Raw genomic sequence first — 26,593 nt, 5'->3', positions numbered from 1 at the left:
ACTTTTTCCCACCTATTCAAATATCATGTTGAAAATATTAAATACGTTCGCAAATTAAGGCGAGTATTAAAATAAAAAATTACCGTAAATATTTACCTTAAAAATAAATGGAATATTTTGAAACATCTCCATCGTTTAAAAAGGAAACATTTTAGGTATTAATTAAGATACTGTCCGTCGAGTTTTCCGATAATCAGCTTTCACTACAGTAAAATTAATTGCTAAACGCATCAAAGATAAATGAATTTCTAACTTTTAATTTGATATACAAACTTCAAAACAAATCAGAAGTATCGGAACTTTTTGATATCACGATGCTGTTATGTTCGTGGGCAGAAGTCGAAAGAACTAAACTCCGAAATGGAAGATTGGAATATTCAACCACTGGCACTGCACGGATTTTTTCCTAAAAGTTGGCGAAACTTGAAACTTAGAAATGAAATTTGAAAGAGAATTGGAAAATTTTATAAAATATAGGATATTATAATAATATAAGAGTTTATTGAATTAAAAATACTTTTGTTATAAACTGTACACGGTTTATTCATTTCGTTCAATTCTGAAGAGTCTTTCTTTCTAAATAGTTTTATGGAATAACCTTTAGTTCTCGGTATAATCAAGTATATAATATAATCAATATATTTCGTTTCTTTTAATGAAGTCCTCGAAGTGATTTTTGGAGTTTATGTAATTGCTAGAAATCTGAAAGAGTTAAATCAGACAAATATCATAGTTGCAGAATTATATTTTTACCAGTGTACATACCAATACGCATTTACAATAAACTTTAGTACTTTATTTTGGAACCTTTGAATCACTTGTTTGTTGGATTCTTTGGCGAAATCCCTCAGCAGAATTCTTGGTAGAATTATTAGTATATAAAATACGTTTGTTGTAAATTGATTGGAGATTCAACAAAGCAATCAATACATTTTACTAGGCTTCACTTTGATAATCTGATTTTGCATGCTGTTAATGAAGACAAGCTATGACGTGATCCTCTTATTTTTGAAATCTGTGTTTGTCTATTTTGATTCATTTCATTTAATTCGCCATTTTTTAGTCCAAATGGCAACTTTATTAACGACACTTTGGATAGAAGAGAGAGTACTGTTTATTATATATTATGTATTATATTATACTCCAAAAGTTTCAAACATCCATGAAATCGAACTGTCACTTTTACCAGTTTTAATGGTTTTTCTACAACTATATGTGCGTAATATTTCGAATATGCGAATTTGCCGATGATGAAATAAAATCGCATATAAAATGACTGCAGATTATTTAAAGAATTTGGTTCATTTTATTAGTAATAGTTGAAAAATGGAAGATATAAAATGTTTCTCTATAAAATGCCGTTTTGTGTGGAAGTATTATATCGATCAATTTAACATATAACGAGAAAAACAAAATAACCTTAACAAATATATTTTCTTTAGTTATTAAATGATATGTCGTTAATAATGGCTAATAAATGTCGAAACAATAGACTTTCTCTAATTCCCTTCGTTATAATTTTTTTGTTTTTTTATAGTCATTATATATTAAATCATATTACAGAATTATTTACATATGATATTACATTAATTATTTATTTATTTATGAGGTAATATGATTTTCTGGCTTTATTATAATTGTGTTATATCCTTCAAATGAAATAAAATTAATATTTCCAAGAATAATGAGTTTTTGATTTGATACGTAATAATGAAAATCTAGAATATTATACTGTGTTTCTAATACTAATGAAGTATTAAAATATGCATTTGTTATGCATATGTTATGCATATAAAATGAGTTTTGTGATATTGCCGCAACAGTTTGATTTTAATTTTTTAGTTTTAATCAATAAAACTTCAAACAGCTTGTTAAATCGTTAAAACGTTGTTATTTTAGGCCCTTTATATGTAAAAGTCTGTATTATGTAAAATGTAAAACCCTGCTTTTCTATATTTTTGTCTGCAAAAGCCAGAAAGTAGTCGATGAAGTAGCTTGCAATTTTTTACACAACATTGCATATTAACAGACAAGTTTTTGGATATAACATTTATATATTTTTTTATTTTGAAATTCTAATAGAAGCAAAAGTTTCAAATGTTTTAGGTTTATAATTTGTCTTCTCTATGTAGGCCTTTTTAATGAAATATTTTTCAAGCTCAGTACTCATAATTAATAAAAATTTAATGGGTTTAAAAATCAATTTATATCCTACACATTACTATGTGTGTATAATTATTTGCCTTGTTTGTTTCGAAATATGTCGAACATGAAAATGTTAACTTATAAAGCTTTTCATTTTATCTGCTGAAAAAAATATTGTTAAATTTCATTTCATGTATAATGCTTTACACAATTAATTTGTTTTATTTTTAAATAACTTAATTAATCGTTTATGAAAATTAGAGTACGTAACACTTTGACTATAGTACAGAAGCAGTACAGGAAGTCAAATAATAACCCATAACATATTAAAATAATATACACATATAGGTTTTAGAAGTTTCGAAGTTTTAGAAGACTTTAGATTAAATTGACATGTTACGAGATCGTCATTTGTTTGGTTTTGGTGTTATTCTTAAATGAGAATTCCTACTCTACTCTTTCCACCATACATAACATTATTGCTTCACTTTTCCTTTTGTTTCAATAGATCGACTCTGCAGCTTTACAAATTGCAGATCCGTGTCTAGTTTGTAGACATTTCATACTACTACTACTACTACTACATTTTCTTATTACATATTCTTAATTATACGGTGAAAGGAGGTATAAGAAAATCAGTGATGGGCTAAATTATGTGACCGTTATTTGTTGAGGTATTATAAAAACATAGTAAATACAAATAGACAAAAAGATGAAAGGGAGCGGCGCTGGTTTTACCTCAAGACGAGGCTTAGGCAGTCGATGGTAGAATATCTGATCTGAACGATAGTAAGTGATAGTAGGTGATTACTAAGTTGATTGAGCAAACTATCCTTCAATACTATCTGAAATCAACGTCTCGAGATTCCATATCTTCGTAATTGTTTACTAGCCAGCACTGCTGGTATCCCCTACTTGTTCAATATCTGGGATATTTTCTGGGTATTTTGTTAACCGCTATTCGAAGATGTAAAATTCGACATACCTCAAGATGGCTACAATGTCATCAAATATTATTATTGAATTTTTTACTTACATAACTGTTAATAGATTGATTTAATCAATTTTGAAAATTTTGGGATTGGCATCAGACGCAACGAAGCTTGAACTGAGATGGAAGAAGGTGGAGTGTTGTTAGGTTGAATGAGTTACGCTTCCCGAAATTTTTACACGAAACAACCTTTTGCGATCTAATCCGCATGTTATCTCAGGTTCTATTTACGCGATGGACTTAAAATTGAGTGGAAATCTTCTTCGCATATCTTTGTCCGGGAGCATCGATTTTAGTTTTTTTTTCTATATAATCGGAAATGTTAAAAACTTGAAATAACATATAACATATAGTGTTTGAAACAAAACTTTTAATATGTATAAAATTATATAATATATGTTTGAAATAAAAATGTTATGTATATATGTGTGAATAATTTTATATACGAAAACAAAATATATTTGCAGAACAATATTTCCAGCTTCCAATTGTTGAAAACTTTGTTGTTGAAAAAAAAATTAAAGAAATGCATATTAACATTTTATTTATAATAAATTTAATACATTTTTTTGTTATGTGTCTTCATTTAAAATTCTTAGTCGGTTGAAACTGAAAGACAGTTGAATGAAAATGAAATATTCATAAATTAGTCTCTACCTTTCCAGCATAGGTCATTAAATCAAATGGAAATCTATTTGGAAACATTCGACTGATTCGAATGTATTAAATATTGTTTATTTAAGCCATTTGTCATGAAATCATTCAATACGCCATTTTTAAATGTAACGGTCGTTTAATTAAGAGCTAAGTAATTATCTTCGCTTCAGCCGTAGCATTATTTAAAATCGATATTCGATTTAACCGATATATCAAATAGACAATGGCTCTTAATTCAAATTAATTGTGTTACTAAATATCGTCCCCATTTCACAATGGAGCTGAGTTCCAAAGAAATTTAATATATTAAAATGGTAATTTTAAAATTGCATGATTACTACACAATTTCTAGCGAATTAATCAAAAGTTTACTATAAAGTAATGAAATTACAATGCTATAAATCAGCTTCAATAAATGTACTATATCCATATATTTTATCAACATATTTATCCATATATGCTATAAATCAGCTTCAATAAATGTACTATATCCATATATTTTATCAACATATTTATCCATATATGCTATAAATCAGCTTCAATAAATGTACTATATCCATATATTTTATCAACATATTTATCCATATATGCTATAAATCAGCTTCAATAAATGTACTATATCCATATATATTATAACCATATTTATCCATATATGCTATAAATCAGCTTCAATAAATGTACTATATCCATATATTTTATCAACATATTTATCCATATATGCTATAAATCAGCTTCAATAAATGTACTATATCCATATATTTTATCAACATATTTATCCATATATGCTATAAATCAGCTTCAATAAATGTACTATATCCATATATTTTATCAACATATTTATCCATATATGCTATAAATCAGCTTCAATAAATGTACTATATCCATATATTTTATCAACATATTTATCCATATATGCTATAAATCAGCTTCAATAAATGTACTATATCCATATATATTATAACCATATTTATCCATATATGCTATAAATCAGCTTCAATAAATGTACTATATCCATATATTTTATCAACATATTTATCCATATATGCTATAAATCAGCTTCAATAAATGTACTATATCCATATATATTATAACCATATTTATCCATATATGCTATAAATCAGCTTCAATAAATGTACTATATCCATATATTTTATCAACATATTTATCCATATATGCTATAAATCAGCTTCAATAAATGTACTATATCCATATATATTATAACCATATTTATCCATATATGCTATAAATCAGCTTCAATAAATGTACTATATCCATATATTTTATCAACATATTTATCCATATATGCTATAAATCAGCTTCAATAAATGTACTATATCCATATATTTTATCAACATATTTATCCATATATGCTATAAATCAGCTTCAATAAATGTACTATATCCATATATTTTATCAACATATTTATCCATATATGCTATAAATCAGCTTCAATAAATGTACTATATCCATATATTTTATCAACATATTTATCCATATATGCTATAAATCAGCTTCAATAAATGTACTATATCTATATATTTTATCAATAGTTACAGTTAGCAAGTTGTTTTTTTTTTGGTAAATGTATCTTTGTAGGTTTATTTAAATTTTTTATAATAAAACTAGCGCACCCAACAGACGTTAACCTGTTCCAATATTAGCTTTTCTTTGGATAGAATAATTTAGTTCAGCAATAAAACATATACTATAAGTAATTTTACTGTAATATGTTGTCATAATCGAAAGATGTTTAAAAGATTGTGGAACTCTATCGTAATGCTATCTACCGGATCCTGTTTTGAATCTAAACTAAACTGGATATAAATGTTTTATGTCAACTTTTTTTTGTAAATTGAGTTTTCCGCGATTTCTTCAGTTGAGCCAGTAATAATATTCTTTAAGCGATCTAATATAGTCAAATATGGCTGTTGCAGAATAATATGCATTTATAAAAAAATCAGATAAAAAAACAATTCCGTGTTGGAAGTCGCATTTTTGTGATGAAAAAAGTTATAATCAAGTTTTAAGAAAAAGAGCTTCATATAAACAATGACAATATTCCTTGCTGACAATTTTGTCCGTTGGAAAGAATTTATATACTGTGATTTAATATTTTCAAGAAATTCTATTGTTATTCTCTTAATGTATGTACTCTGAAAAAGATTATTTTTGTTTTAAATTAAAAACGATTAACGTAATATCCAAGAATTATTATAATGTATTTTTTACAATTTGGGAATATTAAAACAGCCAAAATAAAGGAGATAGCTCTCTTGAAATAATATCTTTATAATTCATTTAAATGAGACAGTGTGTCCCTTTTACTTATATTTAATACCACCGGCATTTTCTTTCAAATAAATGAGTATGATATAATTAAGATAAATTTTGAAAAGAAATGTGGTAAAATGTGTACCAATTTAAAATATTAATATAATTATAAATAATAATTAAAACGTAAAATTCCTGCTAGCTTCTTATGACATATAAGGATTGTGAATTCATTTTAATTTAGCTTTTAACACTTAAACATAATTTCTAGAAAGTTTATTTCAGTTTATTTCAAACTATTACATTTCAATTTCATTTTAATTTTTTTTTCGTAATAAAAACGTTACGATTTAAATTCATCATCTGATATTGCCTTGCAAGTTATTGTTTGTCACTAGTTGTGTTTTCATTATTCCGGTAGTATTTCAGATCCATGCGAGATATTGTATTCTTTTGTTTTAAATCAGTTCGATAAAATTTAAGTCGGTTAGGACAGGTAATGATTGGAAGGAACAATGGCATCTAACTTCCAAGTCAAGCTTTTCCATGTAAATTTTAACGGATTTGTAAGATGTGATATTGTGTTGTTAAATAGTTATCTATATGGTTGTCACATTGTGTTAAAACTTCAGATTTCTTTAAAGTATAGAATTAAAATATTCCATGTCCTATGTTCGGCCGTATATTTTTTTATGTATGTTCGCCGATTTTTCCGTCAATTGTGGGCCGATTTTCAAAATTCTTTATATTATTCCAAAGAGTGTATTTCCAAGGTGGTCCCATTGGAACCAAATTAGGTTATGTTGGGGGCGGAAGGTGGTTAAATCGAGGGAAACCCTGAAATTTCAAGGGCACGTACAAAGTTTTCACATATTTTTTCCTAAAATAAACGGGTATTTGTGTAAAATGTTATTGATGAGCTGATGTGACGAAAAATCGGAAGTAGTTCACACCAAAAACCATTTAGTTTGCTTTTTTAACTTATAGTATTATTTTTGTATTGTTTGTTCTTATATATTTTTTGAGTCAATTTTTTCGTTAAAAATATTTTATTAATAAACAAGAAACACCGTATTTTTTGCAATAACTTTCTGTTAAAGATATCCGGATATTCTTTTAATAAGAATTTTAATTAATACAGAGAATATAAGGGCGAAAATTTCTTGTCGGGAACTTCGAAAGTTCGGTTAAAAAATAGATTGAAAAAAGTTTTTAACTCAATTAATTTCATTAATGATTGTATCAATTGCCGCTTAAACTTAACTAATGTTTCTTTAATACAAATTCCGTGAAGTGGTGAAGGAAAAGTTTGTAGCTAGAGCGAGAATGGTTTATTAGGCCTTCCATCTAAGCCTATATTGCTCTTGGGTTATAATTAACGCCGTATATATTAATGCCATAATTAATGAGAATAGTATAATTTAGTTTCCGACGGCTTTTATTTTAATAGAAATTCAAGAAAATTAATTGCTGTAAAAGGTTAAGATGTTGTTATAATTTATAGATTATTAAAGTTTAAGCAATAATATTAATAGGTAAAAAACATAATAGTATTTCCAAAAATAATCAGTCAAAATAAGTATTAAATCGAACCAAAATAAAACATATTTTCCTAAGGGTATTCTGCATCTATAAAAATGTGTAGCGAAATCGTTGCTGAAATAAAACAAAATCATGCTATTCTTGATGGAATTTATTAATCATTTGAGAGTCTATTTTAAAAGTTGTCTACCAAAAATTATTGTTATCGTAAATAATTTATTACAACGGTAACTTTGCTATACAATGAAAATCTCTGCATATATTCAACAGATAGATATTCTCTTTTAAATATTATTTATTAATGTAAACTTTGTAATTAAAATAAGGTTTGCTCAAAAAATGTGCTATAATCGGTGCACTCATTTCAAACATCAAGAGTTTTAATTACTTTCTTTCATGCTTTTGAAACCTTTGATTTTCTAATTACCAGGTCTTCCCATTCACTCATCTTTTGGATAATTTTTCTTCCAATTGTTTTTGAGTTTGTGATGTTGTTCACCCAATAACTCCTGCAATTCCCCATCTTAAAACGCTTTCCGCCTGCCAGAACATTCTTTATCATAAACGCTGAAATCACTTGGTTTGGTTCAAGTAAGTATCTACCAGCAAACGATAGATTTTAGCAGCTTCTGAAAAGGTTTTTTTTTATGAAATCAGAAAAGTAATGCGTGGTGCAAACATACCTTTTCAGGTACAAAATTCATAGATGGCATCGAATTGCAAATTGTATTTTGTGAAAATATAAAGCGTGTTTCAAAATCGAAGCGGATTTTCCCTTATTCATTATTATAAACAAGGATAGAGTGAAACTTTGATGCGTCGAAACATGTAACGGGATCAGGCTATAAAATTCGAATTGTATTGGTACTAATTGACCATGTTGCCAAATATCTGCGAAATTCTTCAAAACATTAGTGACAATAATTAGAGGTTATAACTAAGTGAACGTCGTAAGAGCCAAAGTTAAAATTGATGCTGTAGCATTGTCATGCTGATATCATAAATTTTAGTTACGTGATAGACTGTGTTATTGTAATTTAATTTAAATCCGAACAGTTTACATATAAAAAATATAATAAGATATTGTTTCGGTTTCAGGTTTGGAATGTTTTTAGAGATACCTGTAGATTCTGGAGAGTATTAAACAAGAATCCGAGTAAGTTAAGGCGATCAGGAAGCGATAAAGAGCCAGAGAGTCCCGATTCAAATCGATTGCTCTGCTCCATAGCGGTGTCTCCTAGTTCGTTAATTCCCTATAGTTGCCGACCGAGCGGTATTTTGGGTAAGTTGGTTGAATGAAGCTGCAAATATTAATTACGAATTTTAATGGATAATGACATTCACTGGAAAATACATTAATTTATACTAAATGTTATATCAAAACTATTTTTTATAGAAGGTAGAATTAAAATGTTCTTTAACTCAATAGCAATAAATTCATTAACTGGCTCATTCTACTTTTACAGTGTATACTTTTGGAATATTTAGATTTAAAAAAATGTTTTGAAGATAAAACATGTTTCGATCACAATTGTGTACCAAAAAAAATCAGTTTATTATATATAATGACAAAGTGTAAAAATTGCCCCTATTTTCTGCGAGTAGTGACATCTGAGTGGAGTATTCTAGTCTAGAAATTTGAAAAAATTGGTTTTTTCATATTCTCAGGGCTTGACTCAAGAGGATTTTTCAAATTTCAAATAATCTTCGGATGTATGAACTTTAAACATGTCTTTCATGTCTGACATGACGGTTAGCATGATATAATATTTCAAGATCTACTGAAACGATTTATTTGAACTTTGTTGTGAGCCTTGTCTATACATTATTTTATCGTATCAGAGTAGAACTCTAACAATAAAATTAGAATTTTTACTGTTTTTTAATGTTATCTAAAACATGGCAAAAAAAATTCAAACCATTAATCAAATAAATTGTTAGCGTTTAGATTCTACGATTTATGTAAACGTTACAAAGATATAGCTAGTTATAGATTATGCATGCAGAATCTATAAGGAAATAATAGGTTGGCTCCCCAAACAACGCAACTGGAACTGGAACCGATCTCTTCGACAATGTGTTTCAAATAGATTCTTAACATAATCTTGATCTAGCTATTCCATTAATCTCGGATAATATTTTTTAGTTGTTTGCCATTGTTAAGTTGTTTACCAATTGAGTAAACAGTACTTGCAAGCTCTTGCCTAACAATTTTCAAGTATGTTCAAACCAGGGATTCACAATGGCCACTTTAAAATTTGAATATTGTGTTCTGGAAAATAGTTTTTAACTAGTTTTGCAGTACGCATAGCAGCACTGTCTTGCTCAAGATTAATTTTCTGACCGGCAATTGGCTCACTATTCGCTGATCAATTTAATGTAACTTTACCTTCTGTCTTTCCTCCATACCAAAAGTAGCCCAACACTTCCTTCACTGAAACGTCTGGAACTAAAATCATCTGATCTTGGCTTAAATCATGATAGTAATATTTATTAAAGTTAAAAAGGAAAATCTGTACTGTGCTAAAGTTTTGTCGTGGAGTAAAAATAAATGACCTGACAATTGTATAATTGTTTAACAATTGTAAAATTTATATCCAAAAATATAATGTTGACGAAGAAATATGTCATGAACTATAACATAAACCATTTCCAACATAATAATCTAAACAAAGCAGCGGTAAAGCAAGGAAAAAAGTCCGCTTATATTTTTTACCGCATCTAAACACGGTGTAAACAGACAGTTTTCCTAACGCGCCGATGTTTGTGTATCCAAGCGGCAAGCTCACCTAAAACGTTTTTTTTTCGCGCACTGATTTCAAAGGGAGAATGTTTTTCATCGCTTTTTTCCTCGTATTTTTACAGGTCGAAGATGGACCGAGGTCGAACTGGAAGAGGAGGACGAATCGGAGTTCAAGGACAGCAACACGTCCAGTCCCAGCGAAGCCACTCCGTTCCGTGAGAGAGCGTCAACCGATGGACATTTGCAGCACAAATCTTGGCGTTGGAGGTATAGAGGAAACTATTTTTCTATGTTGTTGTCTAGAGTCATTTATTTGAAAAACTACTAGAGACAAAGGGAATTTATATAGCAACACTTTAACGGTGTTTCTGAAAATAAAGCTTACTTTTTGGAGTATGTAAGTTAAGAAATGTAAAAGATTTAAAAAACTTTTTCCTTACTTTAAAAACTATTTTATTTTTTGGAAAGAAGTGGTAACTGTTCAATGGAAAGAACAAAGCGATAGTGAGCGTTTAGATCTATTCTAATATGAATTAAACCTGTTCTCTAGACGTTTCATTTATTCCTTGGAATAGAGTCTTCGTAGCCGTTTCAGTTGCGGAATATAACACCACCTTTCTAAAGAAAACAACAAAGAGACACCTGTATCTTCGCCCGTCTGTTTATTCTGGATGACTTTTTGGCTAGCGCTGGTTTTACCCAAATTTCAAAAGTTCTAGTGCCTTTAAATTCTAATAGTTTACGGCTGATAATCTGAGGTACCGTAATCCACCTTTGGTGGTCTTACACCTTGAACCGACAATCCACGAACTAAGGGTGCTTTTCAAAACTTGAATGTTTCCTAACTGATATGGTTTATTGCTAGGATCTTTGAGCACCTTCAATCTATCTTTGTGACCTTACAGTATCTATCTGGGATATTTTTTCCCGAATTCCACTAAACTGCATTGAGGAATGCTTCGAGTAGCAGTGGAACAATAGGCAATCCAACGCCCACCTGTCTTCGTTTCTTGATAATTCATTTGATTCCTTTAATTGAATACATTTTAAAAATGGACAGCCTTATGAGCTTCCGACTACGCCATTTATAAAATGTAAAGGGTTTAATATAACAAAACTTTTATTTCTCTTCAAAAATATTCTATTTTATGGAAAGAAATGTTTATTGTTGAACGACAAGCCCAAGAGCGATACAGAAATTTAAATCTATTTTAATATCAACCAAACCCCTATGTCTATAACCTACCATGTCCCTATGACGTCTCTTTCTTCACACCACAGTGGAACTTGGGTAATTCAAAAAATATTAACTATAATATATCTAAAATAGTAGTAAACCAAAATTATATTATTTTTCTTTTTTTGAAAGATGTAGTCATATTGTCCATACTAATATTCAGTGCAGCTGCAATACAATAATAATATTTCCAATAAAAGCCCCAGCAGCTTAATATTTTATTATATCAGTATCACTTCTCTAACGCATTTTACTAGTAATACGGTAATACTAGTTTGTTTCTGACTGATTTATTGGTTGGAATTTTCAACTAGAGTAATCACAAATAATAAGCAGCGACTTGAACTTTATTAAAACAAGCAAAGCACCAAAGAACGTTTGCCGGTTTATTATCCACTTATTATCATAAAGAGTTTGAAGAATTTTGCAAACATTTGACAACCGGGCGACTTTGCAGGCTGATCAGTTATATGTTCGAACGTATACATAGCTGCATAGCTGTGTCTTTTTTAACTAGAATGAAATGAAAAGGAAAGCATGCTTGTAAAGCATTTGTTTGCAAGGAAAGCTTTTGTAATATGTTAAGTATATTAATGACTTGAGTTCACTGCTATTTTGGATAGACTATATGTACTCTTTAAGCTCTTTTATATACATCAATAAATTATATTTGTTAAAAAAATTTTTTTCTTAGTTAAATATGTATGTTGAAATTGACTATTGGTATATTCTTCTGTTTTCAGGCACCGACCGGGAAGTTCCGGTAATTCCAATGAAGCCACTTATTTTAAAAACGAAAGGAGAATGAGTATTTCTATGAGAGGAAATAATGCCAGTTATTAATACAATTTTGAGTCGTATGGTTTAGATTTTGCTTTTTTATATTAAATTTTGTTAATTAAAATACCATGAGGAACCCCGTTATGACATAGTTAACTTAATAAGTAAGATAAATTAGCTGATATTTACCATAGTATTGGTCAAAAAAAAATTAGCAATTCTTTTTTTGAAAAGTCTTATTCAGTGCATTTTTGCTACTGACTACTAGAGCTTTAGGGAAAAGTTTCATTATTCTTTTAGTACATCGACTTGAGAGTCATTATTCTAAACAACGAGCTATATTAACAGAATAGAAGGTAAACAGGTTTACCACAAAAAAGTCGCAATACTGTTTCCTATAATCAATATGATTCTAGTTTCTGGCCGGGTTATATATTAAATTTCCGTTTATTTTAGTAATCGATGTGTTTATATATAACTACTTCGAATAAGTCACCGTATATTCCATTAGTTTGGTGGAGTTTGGTAAAGTTAAATGGATTGGTAAAACAGAAATGTAACAAACAAAATTAGGTAACTAATAGCTAAGCGGAGCTAATTAAATATTAATTAAGTCTAAAGGAATAACTTTTCAAACATTTAATGTGCTTATAATATAAGTTTGACAATGGTTTTCGTGGATCAAATAATATTTTTCTTGAATAAAATTTAAATAAATTGTTTCAACATGAAAACTGAGTTACTGATTATTAAAACTTTTTAATCAACACTAATGTTCAACCTTATGTAATGTTTCATTTTGTGAATTGATTGGGAAGTATGTAAAATAATAAATTTTTTGTCTTACAAAATTGAGTCACATTCAGTTGGGGTAGTGAGAGTGTTCAATTATCACAAAAATATTGTATGTGTGAAATTTTATTAGTGGACTTATTTTTTTTTTTCATATTTAGATCGAAATTGATAATTTATTTGTTGAAATATAACGAGAAAATACAGTTTTCAACCATGATAAGTTGAATATCATTCAAAAAAATTGCGTCAATGTTCAGTGATGTGGAGTAGAAAAAAACATCGACTATATAATTATTTTTTATCAAGTATATTATAAATTTACTAATACGGGAACCAAAAGAGGGTATTGGTTCAGCGAATATATCGGTTTTTTTAAAAATATTAATCTATTGAGTACATTTCGAGTCTTGTTAACACAAATGCACACAAAACTGAATTTATATATAAAAATAAGATTTTACTGAAATAAAATGAAATAGTAATTTTTTTAATAACGATTGATATGATAGAGTAATTATGACTAATAGACCAACCACTTAGATATTTATAATTCTCCTTTCTATTCTAATTTCTATATAAGGGTGTGCAATGGTAACAGTGCAATACTGTGTAAAGGTTTTAAGTAAATCCATCCACTGCTCTCCGAGTTTTGACGGTTCGCCGGTTCGCGTCATTTAAATTTATCATGTCCTAACGTCGCAATGTTGCCTCATCAAATTTGACTTTTAGTCTACAACATTTGTTGCTTTATAACCTCTATTTATTATCGCTAATGTTTTGAACAATTTTGCAGAAATTTGGCAACGTAGTCTACCAGTACTATACATGTTCTGATGTATAAAACAGCATTCTAACTGTTTTTAACTAAAATCCGCTTCGAGTTTAAAACAAATTTTACATTTTTATAAAATAAAATTGGCAATATATTCGACCACATTTATGACATGCGAATATTGGCTGTTTTATTGGACGGGCATATATAGATTAGATATTATATTTAAGATGCTTGTTTAGCAACGAATTTTATTTAAATCAAGTTATATTAGGATTTCATCTATGTTATAATGTCGGTACTTTTATTGATCATGTTATAGATCAACTATGTGTAGGCTTAAATATTGATGACAAAGTAATTAAAATATGATAATGCCCAATATTTATTAAGTCGATTGATTGAAGGTTGTTTTGTATTAGCAAATTATTTTTAAAGATTAAGGCCACATCCCATTAAATACGTCCTGTCTTTCAGTAGCGCTGCTTGCATATTAATAATCTGTTGTTTGGCTATGAGTTATTTCTTTTGCATTCATTAACTATTTTCGGAATAATTAATGTAACATCACGAACAAGAAAGTGACTATAGTCGGCGTTGTAATTTTCAGATAATATTCGTCCTTGCACGTTGACAAAAGGGCGAAGGTCTATTTGATATTCAAAAAATAAATTAATATTTTAGAACTTTTCACCTCACTATATTCGACGTTTAAAAAAACTGAATTGAAATTTATTATCAATTTATTGTAACAGTCTTTATGGTAATTTTATTTTTTCAATTGTAATATAAGTATATTATATTGGTTTAGATGATTAGAAGCATCATCTTATACAACAATTGTTTTTTAATATTTGTTTGTATACCAAATAATCTTTGATATTATTAACGTGTAAGTAAGTGACAACAATTAATATTATATAATTTCGTCCGTAACAAATTTATTATGATAAATTTTGTTATCCTGAATATGTTTCCAGCAAATTGCACATTTTCAACGAGGTAATTGATGCGTGATTTTATAAAATATTAGGGATTTAATATGCTAAATTTCTAGCGTTTCTGATGTTATTCGTTTTTTGATAAATTATAAGTTAATAAAATAATTTTTCTCATTTATTTAGTGACATAAAATTAATTATTAGTTTACAGAAATGCGATATGATGGTTCGTTGGTTATGTGTGCTTTTGTTAAAAAATTTGGAATGATTTGACATGATTTTTTGTTATCGTCTTAAGGCATAATCGGGAGGGTTAACATAATCTAACCTTGGAAGCCGTTTTGCTACTTTACAAGTTGCTATAATGATTTTAAACTAAACTTTTCTTACCCCCAAAACGTTTTACTCCTTGATTTGTTTCTAAATTTATGATTTCTCTATTCTTATAACTTCCATCAATGTTCAAGTCTTTTAGTTTTGAATATTTAACAGATTTCACAAAACCTTTTGCCTCAGTCTCATTTCTTTCTAAGATATACCTTTCTAGCTTTCCTATTAACAGATTCTAAGGTTTGTTTTAACCTGATCATCTGGCTTTAAAAAATAGCTTAATTTATTTAATAAAGCTTCATAAATAACTTTTCTAGACCGCGCTTTGAGTCAATGAAACATATAAAGGTACTTTTTCAAAAGCTTTTTGTAGACAATTTCTTTTCTACTGAGTCAGTTTCAAATCGTAAAAGATTAATATTAACTTTAGGAGTTTATCATACATAAGATTAATCTCAACATTCCATGCATCAAATATTAATCAGACAACACGGCAAAAAATCTTCGACAAATTTTTTAATAGTTTAAAGACATTATATCTTTTTATATATCTATTGTTATAAAATCTTTATCGGATTAAACATGGCAAATAATTGCTTTTAATCCATTAGAATCATATACCTATTAAATTTCTAAACAATGTAAATAATCATCATAGCTAATAAAATATGCTCATAAATATTATATTTTTTTATCATATGGAATATATTATAAACAAGTTATTTGCATATTGGTGTTAAACTATATAACATAATGTATAGCTACTGTCATTATAAGTGCGATGTACGCATTACATGTATGTGTTTCATTTGTTTTCGAATAATTTGTACCTGCTGGAATAACTGGTAAGGGTTGGTGTTTTATAGCAAGAATATTCATGTGATTTTGATATTAAATATTTATTAAAACAAAATGTCAATAGATATTTTTCAAAGCCAATAGTTATATCAAACAAATTATAAAATTTTGGAACCAAGAAATCCATGCCGTAGTGTTTTAGTGACTATATATTGACCATGTTTAACTGTGATGTTGCTATTGGTGTTCATTTATAAACATTGTAACCTGAATGAGAGATAGATTTATTGTAAAGATACGCTTGTATATATTTTCTCTTTAAAGGTGTAATGTTATTTATTGGCATAATTATAGTTGTCTCAATGACTTATTAAACCATTCCCAATAATGTGTTAGTATATGGCTATAATTGTTTAATAAAATATTTCTTTTATTAATAGTTTTAGTTTTATTATTTTGAAAATCTTTCAGCAAAAATTACACTAATATAACAAAATATTATGTTGAAATTTTGTTCGCTTAATGTGATAACACATCAATTTCTGATATATGTAAAAATACCTAGCAAAAATGAAAGTTTTTAAGAGTGTTGTTTATCAGGAAATTAATTTTTGTAAAGTGCATAAACCGTTTTTATAATGGTTATCACAAATCTCTAAGAGAAAAACCTGTAATTTTATTTTACAGGTTTCTTTTCTCTAATCTGCTAGTATAGGGTTTTGTCTCCAGGGGACCCAGTCTTCAATTGTATATCCAATATCGGGAATATTTCGTATGTGGATCAAGAGGTCTATTTTAATTTGCCTTAAGTGGCCCTCTAATGGAGGAACGTTGAAACGGAGATACAGTCTATTATTTCTAGATGGCGCCTCTACATATATTTTATGTATTTATATATAATATTAAAAATAACTATATAATAAGTAAATATAGTATTAGTAAGGTATATATAGTAATGTGTAATAGTATAATATGACATATGTGTACATTTTAATGTTTGTTTAAAGTATTGATAATACGTTGATAAAAAATATAGTAATTGTTCTTGTGTATTTTATTGGTACATTAGAATCAAATTTTCAGTACAAGTTAATGCTTGTTCGTAACTAGAAATACCAATGTTGTAAGAATTGCTGCTCTTCTATATCGATATTAACTAATAAGAAATGAAGTTATGTTCAATTAGACTTAATTATGTTATTCATTTGGCAGTTAATTTTCAATAAAACTACCGTAAAAAAGAAACAATTTTTCCAATAAAATTCTAGATTCCAACGGACCAACCATTTCCAGATCTCCTGAACAAACATCTAGATGACTAATTAATTAATATAACTAATTACCAGCTATACGCACGCGAAAGTTCGTAGTCTCCGCTCCGAATCGTTCCAGCTTTGGTGGTCCGTCCTTCAGGACGACCTTGGGCAGACGTGGGCGACCCCATCGCGCCGCCCCCCGTCCAGGCCCCGCCCAACCAATGGGGCTCGTTCGGGCCGTGACGTCATCGGTCCTGGATCGATATCCGTCGTTCCGGAGGAGCAGTTTCGCGCCGACCATCGCGTCGAATTCGAAGAGAGGTCCCCCCCAGGTCGTGCACGTAGTTCAATGTTGATGTTTCGTCGTGGGGCAGATGTTGCCGCCGAAATTTAGAACCAGAAATAGCCCTTCGCAAAAGACCTCGCTCAGGTGGGGAGACTGCTGTACGCCCAACCTGGTCTTTGGGGCTCTCACTTAGGAAAAACCGCTTGGTGAACTCATCTCGATCAGTTGCCGACAGCAACCATCAATCTAGGAGGTAAAATATTATTTTTTTGCCAGTTACGTAATTAGTAATTTGTTCAGGTAGTAATTGGTACCATGTTGACAGTTTAAAAATAATGTAGGGTGAAGCGGTGGTTCCTGACAAAGGTTATTTGTCACGTTATTGTTCACGTTAGGGTGTTTCAAATTTCTTTATCGATTAAGTGAATTAATTATTGTTGCAACAATTTTATTATAAGCAGTTAATTTTTGTTCATCTCTATGCTATTTCAATTGATTTTAATATCCTTATATAAAAAAATACAGAAATACTTGCTCAGAATCGTTTATTTCGAACTGTAAGGAGGTGGCGTTATTGGAGTGAATAATGATTATATCAATTAGTTAAACGGATAGGCGTTGGTGGGCCATATTTAATATATATATCTAATGTCTCTGTTTAATTCAAGTTTTTGCTATTTAATGTTTGCACATATATATTTTTTCCATTATACATAAATGTAATTTCTATACGTGAAGTCCAACAGGTGTAATTGTTTATGTATTTTCCGTAAATACATAATTGTTTTTGTTTATCATCTTTTGGGGGCTTCACCAACTAGGGGACATATGGTCTGGACCTACTGTTACCGCATCTTACATCTATCTTGAATTTGTCATTTGTATATCTTGCCTCCACTATGGCGGCCATACCTTCTCTGAAGGAAATTAAGTATGGACCACTCAGGTCTAGGTAGCCCCTTGGTTAAAATCAAGAACTATAATTTTGCTTCATGGTTTTCTTCATTTTCCTGGTACTTCTTTTAGTGCTTCTGACAATTTTGAGGTGCTTTTGTCCTCAGCTCTGTTACTTAATATGACAAGCATTAAAACAGTATAGGTTTTATTGTGTCCTTTACTAATCTCATCATACAGTACAATTATGTATTGATTTTCTTGTAAATATACACTGTAATATTATATTTAAGTACCATATACAGTTGTACTATATGTCAACCGTAGTGTAGAAGTACGTAATATTTCAGCGCACCAGTTTGTTCCAGTAAGTCTGCAGTTAAGTTAATTCGAGATTATATTTATTTCCTACTCTTAAAAGGAAGAAGAAATTGATAAGAATGACAGTAAAAGAGCGTCCTGCGTTAAGGGCAAAGTGGCGTAACTGGAAAAATCTGACAAAAAGCACACATCACTTTTTCAGGGAATTGTATTAACCCTCAACTGAGAAAAAGAACAAGAGACAGAAACCTGATAATATTTGGAGTGAAAATAGAAAGTATAAAGTAACTAATAACCAAAACCAGAAAAGCTATTAAAAAATAAACATTGTGCAAAGGAGACAAGATGAGAGAAAGGAGAAACAAATTGCTTTCTTAATATTGACTAAAAAAATAGAATGAATGGATATACTAAAGAATAAGAAAAATAAAACTCTCTAAAGGGACTCTTATAAACAGTAAATATCTTATAAAATAATTGTGTAAAATAATTTTATTTGTGGTCGCAGAGCGGTGAAAATTAGAACTAGAGAAAGAAATAGAGGGAGAGAGAAAGGGAAATTAAGGAATGCAATGGAGAAGCTAGTGGGCAACAAGAATATAAAGAATCAAAGGAAAGAAGGATCGAACAAAATCGAAACAAAAGAGAACATCCAAGTTGCAAGAGTCAACTGAAAACAAAAACGGATAAAACAACTGAATAAAAATATATGAATAAAATAATCAGAATAAACATGTTCATTATAAGGAGATATTTCAAGTTGTCATTCAATGCTTATCTCGAACGTATACGTTTGAGTTATAGTTTCTAGGAAAACGCATCTCCGAACATTTAATTCTGCATTTTTATAGCTTTCCTGTGTCTCCTTACGTCTTTGTTATGTTCAAACTATTGAAACCACTCCTGACAATTTGTTTTATACACAAGTCAGCTTAATTGCGGTATTCTAAGAATAATTAATACACATCCTCTGTCAAAAAGAATAACATGGAAAAATAACTAGAAAAAAAGTTACACGATAATTAGATGATAAATGTATGAAGCTGTTACAAAATCTTACGATTTCATAATTATACGATATTTATTGAAAAAAAGAACGTTTTTGTACACCTAATATATTTAACAAATGATTAATTTTTAATGTAATTGTTCTTGATATATAATAATTCATTATTATAACTTCATTATTAATAAATATAATATATAACCTTAAAAGGTAAACTTGATATTAGAAAGTTAACATAAATATATAACAAGTAGGTTTCAAATGGATCATTAAATAATCAGATTAAAGATAATGATATTATTTATTATGCAGTAAATTGATCCAAGTATTTGATAAATTTTTTGAATGTTAAATTAATTAAACACAAACTTTTTGTAATGTTACGGTGTTATGTCTGTTTGTATAAATACCAATTCCCTCCTCAAATCTATAAGTATCTATAGTATCTGTAATCTATATTATTTGTAGCAATCCCCTATAATAACTTTATTTAATTTGAACCGTAGCTTGTAATGACAAGGCACAGGTGAGCATCAGGGGCATTTTTACGTGTTTTCTTCTTTAATCTTAACAATAAGCCTGTGCTCATTAGCTGCCCAATTTGAATAAAGTACAACATTACATTTGAATTAGATCTTCTTGGTTTTGTACCTAATATGATGTTTATAATGATTCTAATATTAAGATAGATGTGGAATTGTTTATCCTTTAGTCTGTCATGAATGGTGCCTATTGTCTGATGTCATCAAGCTCAATATTTCACATTACAGTCATTATTTTATAAAATTATACCCATTTTTCTTGCTATATCAGCACTTTATTCACATCAAAATGAATTTGGGACAAGACTGTTGTTGAACTAGATTTCTTCCATGAATTTTAATGAAATATTGATTTTCCACACCCCAGGTAAACCATACAACCAACTGCTATTTGCATCGAGGTATTCCCTAAAGGTTTGAAGTTTTATCCGGCTTTATATACCGATCGATAATAAGAAAATTAGTTTTCTTTAACATAAATGAATATAAGATAGTTTACTTCTCAACAACAATAGTTTCTAGTAAAAGAGGTATAAAAATCTCGTAAATACGTTTCGAATATAAAAAGAAACTTAATTTTGAATAAAATCTCTAATTTAATTTTTAAACATTTTCCTGTTATATTCGATAAGACTGTGGGGGGAAGTTTTTAGTTTGTGTTATAAATGTTGTATTTTAGTACTTTTTATTTAGTACCGTATTTTTTATTAAAATATATTATGATACACGTTCAAAAATAAAGAAGATAATTCTTATATCAAACTGTAATGAATGAACGGTTATAACAATGTTTCTGTATATAGTTGCTTGTGACTATCACTTGATTTGGCTAACATCGCGTTCAGTCTACATAGAAGTTAAACATAAATTGGAAAATGTAACAAAATAATAGAATTTTAATGTTAGCTCTTACTTTGTCTCTGTGACTGTTCTAAGTATTATTTACAAACTGTTTTAAAAAGTTCATACAGTGGGGTCTAGTTAAAACCATTTTAATTTCAGCTAGCGTATGTTAATAGATTTTACTAGGTAATGGCATTCACTAACATGTCTCCAGACAGTTTTGAAGAACTTTTATTATAGTCCAGCTATTTAAAGTTAAAGTTCCAGTGTAGTATTTATTAATTCTTTATTGCAGACTGTAAATATATTCACCATCCACAATGATCAACATCGCGGGAGTTTTGTCCATTATTATTTTCTACATCTTCATTTTGGTGGTGGGAATATGGGCGGCCAGAAAAAAAGAAACAGGAAACAACACCGAAGAAGAAGTTATGTTAGCCGGGAGAAACATTGGCTTGTTTGTAGGCATTTTTACAATGACAGGTAACTAATGCTAAAGTTTGAGTCACTATAAATAGACATATTTTTTTGTTTACAGTGAAGTGTTGATGTTCTTAATTTCACTTTCTAATTCCCTAAAAACCTATCATCAAAAAACATTTTTATTATATGCATAGCATCATTGAACACTACATAAATATGTTATAGTACCTTTACTCTTTTTTAGCTACCTGGGTAGGAGGTGGTTATATCAATGGTACAGCTGAAGCTGTGTATACTTCGGGTTTGGTTTGGTGTCAGGCACCATTCGGCTATGCTCTGAGTTTAGTTTTTGGAGGATTCTTTTTTGCCAATAAAATGAGACAACAAGGTTACATCACTATGCTTGATCCTCTTCAAGACACTTTCGGCGAAAGAATGGGCGGACTACTATTTTTACCGGCTTTATGTGGAGAGGTTATTACGTTTACATATATTATAAGTATTAAAAGTATATGTGTTTACTGTTCTTTCAGGTATTTTGGGCTGCTGGTATATTAGCTGCACTAGGTGCTACCCTATCAGTTATTATAGATATGGACCATAAGACCAGCATCATTTTTAGTGCTTTTATAGCAGTTATGTATACGTTGTTTGGAGGCTTATATGCAGTTGCCTATACTGATGTCATCCAACTGTTCTGTATATTTGCTGGATTGTGGATGTGTATACCATTCGCTTGGTCCAATGAACATGTCCAGCCCTTATCTTCCATGGACGTTGATTGGATAGGCAAAGTGGAGAAAGATGATATGTTGGCTTATTTGGATTACGGCTTGCTGCTGATACTAGGAGGTATACCATGGCAGGCATACTTTCAACGAGTGTTATCTAGCAAGTCCGCGGATAGAGCCCAGGTTCTCAGTTATGTGGCTGCTGTTGGTTGTGTCATAATGGCGATACCACCTGTTTTGATTGGTGCTATAGCCAAAGGGACAGGTAATATTTCTATATTATGATAATTAACATGACTCTAGGATATCTCGATTCTCCAGCTTGGAACGAGACCAGTTACACCGGGCCATATCCACTAACCCCTGACGAGACGGGAATGATTCTACCGATGGTACTACAACACCTGACCCCCAGTTTCGTTTCGTTCTTTGGATTAGGAGCTGTATCGGCGGCGGTGATGTCTTCGGCGGATTCAAGTGTCCTTTCCGCCAGTTCTATGTTTGCTAGGAATGTATATAGACTGATATTTAGACAGAAAGCATCCGAAATGGAAATCATTTGGGTTATGAGGCTGTCCATTCTGGTCGTGGGCGTGTTGGCAACTATTATGGCTCTTACAATACCTTCAATCTATGGATTATGGTAAGTAGATATATATACAGTAGTTAGACAAAATAGAATCAACCCTAGACAATATGACAAAAATGTACGTAAAAATTAGTCTGTTGATGATGGCGAATTTCTGTGCTTAAGGGTTATTATGGTGGTAGTTACAGTGGACGAGAATAGGTTCAAATAAAGATTTGTCATTCAATGAAATATACAGAAACTTTAAAATTAATTCATATAACTTTTAACCAAAATATTACTTCTAATATATTTTATATGTTTCTTTAGTTATCGTAATTATTAAAGGACATTTATAACAACTAGTCATTAAATATAGTATTTCCATTGATTTTTAAATAGATAATACATAAACAGTTTCCATAAATAATAGTAATTAACTATCAAATGGATATTTTAAATCATATCATCTTCTTATTTTACTAATTTACTACTACTAATTTATTATACAACTTACATTTTCGGTTATATCGGGGGTATTTTGTAGTTTTGATAATCCGTAGTATGACCTATAATTTGGTGTATTAAATTATTTAAGATAAAAAAGCGTTGTTATTATATTTGGCAAAAATTTAGTAAATTGTTATATTACAAGGAATGATTTTGATATGAAGAGAATTTTTGATGTCGATTTTTGCTTTCTGACTAAATTTATATGACTAAAATCGTTATTAACGTTGTGTGGATTGTTATTCAAGACTTATTGAGTTTTGTCACAAGAAGAAATGGAAAAATGTAATGATTATATGAGTTAATAATGACAATATTTTTGAAAAATCTTAACAAATTGCTATGATATTTAATTTATTGATTTAGAAAACAATAATAAGAATGCCATATCGGCTTTCAATTTTTTATATTTTAATATTAAAAACAAATGTGTGTTATTACATAAAGAGAATGATTATGCTTTGTTGTCTGCTCAGTCAGTCAGTTTGTGTCATTCAGTTCATATGAAGGAATCTTATATAAAACTGAACCAAATTTTACAGAAAGTTAACTATATAACATAATTGGTTGATATGTGAAGATTTAAAAGTTGTCCTCGTGTATCTTGGTCAATAACAATCAGAGGTTAAACTAATATAAGCTATTTTAGATGAGTCTGATAACATATTTTTAAGCTGATGTTCGATTCTAAATTCGAAGGAATGAAGCTCGGATATTATTTTGAAAAATTGTTATTACATTTTTGGGCAATATGAAATCTTGTGCTAATATATATTTGATATTACATGGGATGGAGAAAATAATATCAACACTTGGCATATCACTATTCAATATACCATACAATACATATAATTATAATGCAAATAATGTTTTGAGTTACTATTCGATTTTAAAATAGTTGCAGTTCTTCGCAGAATTGCAGAATTCTTACAGTGTTAAAATAGTTTCCAGTGAAATAATAACCTACTATTGTATCAAAACATCAGCCAATTTCTTCAATGATGCTGAAGATGGAAAATTAATGTAAATTCCCACTTTCTGCCTTAAAATTCCTCGTAACGTTTCAATTATATTGAGGCCTGGCTATTGTCCTGGCCAGGGAAGATGTTTAATGATATTTTGCTGTTATTCAAACCAACACACATCATCTTGAAATATGACAGTGTTGGCAGCAATATGTTAGTCATACCAAGAGCTTCATCATTTAGGGTGTCGAAGTATCTATTCGCAGTAATCTGGACAGCGTTGTGAATGAGAAAACCAATTATTATTTTGCCAGCTAAAGGATAAAAAAGCTCCCCCACGCTTGACTATTGGAAGAAGTTCTAGAAGGTAGGCTTCTTTTGGGATTTTGTTTGGGTATGGTATATATACCACATTTCTCCATACATGTGTGATTTTTCGTTGCACCACTTTTTTGCAGCTTTGCGTTGGGTTCTGTTATAAAGGACTTTGCAATCACAGCATTGTTAGCTTGATAGTATGGGGCACAGAATTCTGCTGTCATTTTTGCAGCGATAGTTCTATGTAATTTGGCAACAATTATTTTTAAGTTTTCGTCGGTTTCTGTTAGTTAGGTTTGGGTTTTGCCTATTATTCTTCTTCGTCGACGATATTTTACCATATTTTGTGTATGCTGTCATTACAGTGGATAGTGTCGCTCGAAATGTTAATCATTTTCAACATTTCATCTACAAAACTTGGTGTGTCAGCTGAACAATACGATAGCGTCGCGTCATGTGCATACGACTTTACTAATGTTTGTGTTTCGTTACAGGTCGATCTGCTCGGACCTGGTATACGTCATACTATTCCCTCAGCTGCTCATGGTGGTACATTTCAAGGAATATTGCAACACTTACGGTAGTTTAACAGCCTATATCATCGCTTTCGTCGTTCGCGTATCCGGAGGCGAACCTCTGATGCATCTCCCCGCCCTCATCCACTATCCCGGTTACGACGAAGTCAATCAAGTGCAGAAATTCCCCTTCAGAACCATGGCCATGCTATGCTCTCTCGTCACTCTGGTGGTTGTTTCCTGGGCTTCGAAACACATCTTCGAAACGGGCATGCTCGCGCCGGGTTACGATTTCATGCATTGTGTCGTCAACATCCCCGAGGACATCCAACGAGTAGGAGAGCCTGCTGAAGAAGGCGAACAGATGTCTGTGATGGCTTCTGGTGCAATGGGAAAGTTGTATGGGGCTGCTACACTGGTTGGTAAGGATGAGCGCAATGGAAGAGTTAATCCGGCGTTGGAGGCTGACGACGACATACCGGCATCCGAAGTGGATAAACTAAGAAGTTCCGTTTCTTCAGCGAGCGGCGGTGGAAGCCGTAATGTTGCCGGAAATCCGAATCCAGGAGAAAACTACCAAACAAAGCTGTAATAGTTCCATGAGGTTAGAATATTAGCAGATAATAAGGTAGAAGGTAATACCAAGTTCAAATTTTTTATTTATTTTTAAAGTCCAGATGGTGCATAACTGATTTTTAAAAATAATCGAATAAACTGAAATCTATTCAATAAATAATTCTTTTCTTTTCGAGTTCTGTTTAACAAGGACTTTCTAGGAGATTAACTCCTAAACATATTCAGTAATTTGAGTATGAAAACAAATACATTATAATTTTGAAACAAATTCAACTATATAACAATAAATATAGGTCTAATACCATACGATAAAACTTAATTGATATGTTAATGATGATTTATTGTACGTGACAAATTAAAATAAAGTAAACAGGCTTTGAAAAAAGGTACTACCGTGATAAATTGACTAAGAAAACTACGACTGATTACTACATGACATTTATGCATCCTGAAACATATCACTTTTCGAAATTGAGTCATTAAAATGGATAAGCATCATTGTAACAGATGCACTGATTCTAAGTAAACAAGCTACTAAATGTCAGACAATATATGTGTAAAAATTAAATTAGAAAACGCGTGTGTTCATATAAATTACTTTGTTAAATTGGACGTAGGAATGAAATAACTCAAAATATTAATGCAACCAACTGGCAATTGTATCATGCAACTGAAAATTATATTAGTAACATGAACGAAAAGCGAGATATGATAAGTAATATAAAATTCACCTAAAGTATTATTTTAATGTAAAGTAAGAGTTGCGAATGTTTTGAATATAAAATCTGCTTGGGCCATGACCTAGATCTATATGCACTATTTTCCATCGAACCA

The 26,593-nt window shown here is 30.1% G+C and overlaps 2 protein-coding genes across 2 annotated transcripts in view; both read left to right on the top strand.

Annotated features, from left to right (window-relative positions):
* Nucleotides 1-12,563, top strand: part of LOC143196431 (ras-related and estrogen-regulated growth inhibitor) — a 45,169-nt gene extending 32,606 nt beyond the window's left edge. The window contains exons 7-9 of the mRNA XM_076404105.1: nucleotides 8,705-8,888; nucleotides 10,472-10,616; nucleotides 12,330-12,563. Of these exons, the coding sequence (XP_076260220.1) occupies nucleotides 8,705-8,888; nucleotides 10,472-10,616; nucleotides 12,330-12,429 (429 nt within the window). The 3' untranslated portion in view covers nucleotides 12,430-12,563. The remainder of the gene's footprint in view (nucleotides 1-8,704; nucleotides 8,889-10,471; nucleotides 10,617-12,329) is intronic.
* A 5,094-nt stretch (nucleotides 12,564-17,657) lies between these two features.
* On the top strand, nucleotides 17,658-25,914 carry ChT (Choline transporter). Its single transcript, XM_076404571.1, has 6 exons — nucleotides 17,658-17,797; nucleotides 21,446-21,636; nucleotides 21,821-22,050; nucleotides 22,110-22,572; nucleotides 22,629-22,950; nucleotides 25,163-25,914. The coding sequence occupies exons 2-6, from the start codon at nucleotides 21,471-21,473 to the stop codon at nucleotides 25,773-25,775; spliced, it is 1,794 nt and encodes a 597-aa protein (XP_076260686.1). The 5' UTR covers nucleotides 17,658-17,797; nucleotides 21,446-21,470; the 3' UTR covers nucleotides 25,776-25,914.
* The last annotated feature ends 679 nt before the right edge of the window (nucleotides 25,915-26,593 follow it).

The sequence above is a fragment of the Rhynchophorus ferrugineus genome, unplaced genomic scaffold (assembly GCF_030347505.1).
Source record: "Rhynchophorus ferrugineus isolate W39M unplaced genomic scaffold, kcgeb_rfMv2 rfM4, whole genome shotgun sequence".
Taxonomy (NCBI): Eukaryota; Metazoa; Arthropoda; class Insecta; order Coleoptera; family Curculionidae; genus Rhynchophorus; species Rhynchophorus ferrugineus.
This window is presented reverse-complemented; position numbering and strand designations above follow the sequence as displayed.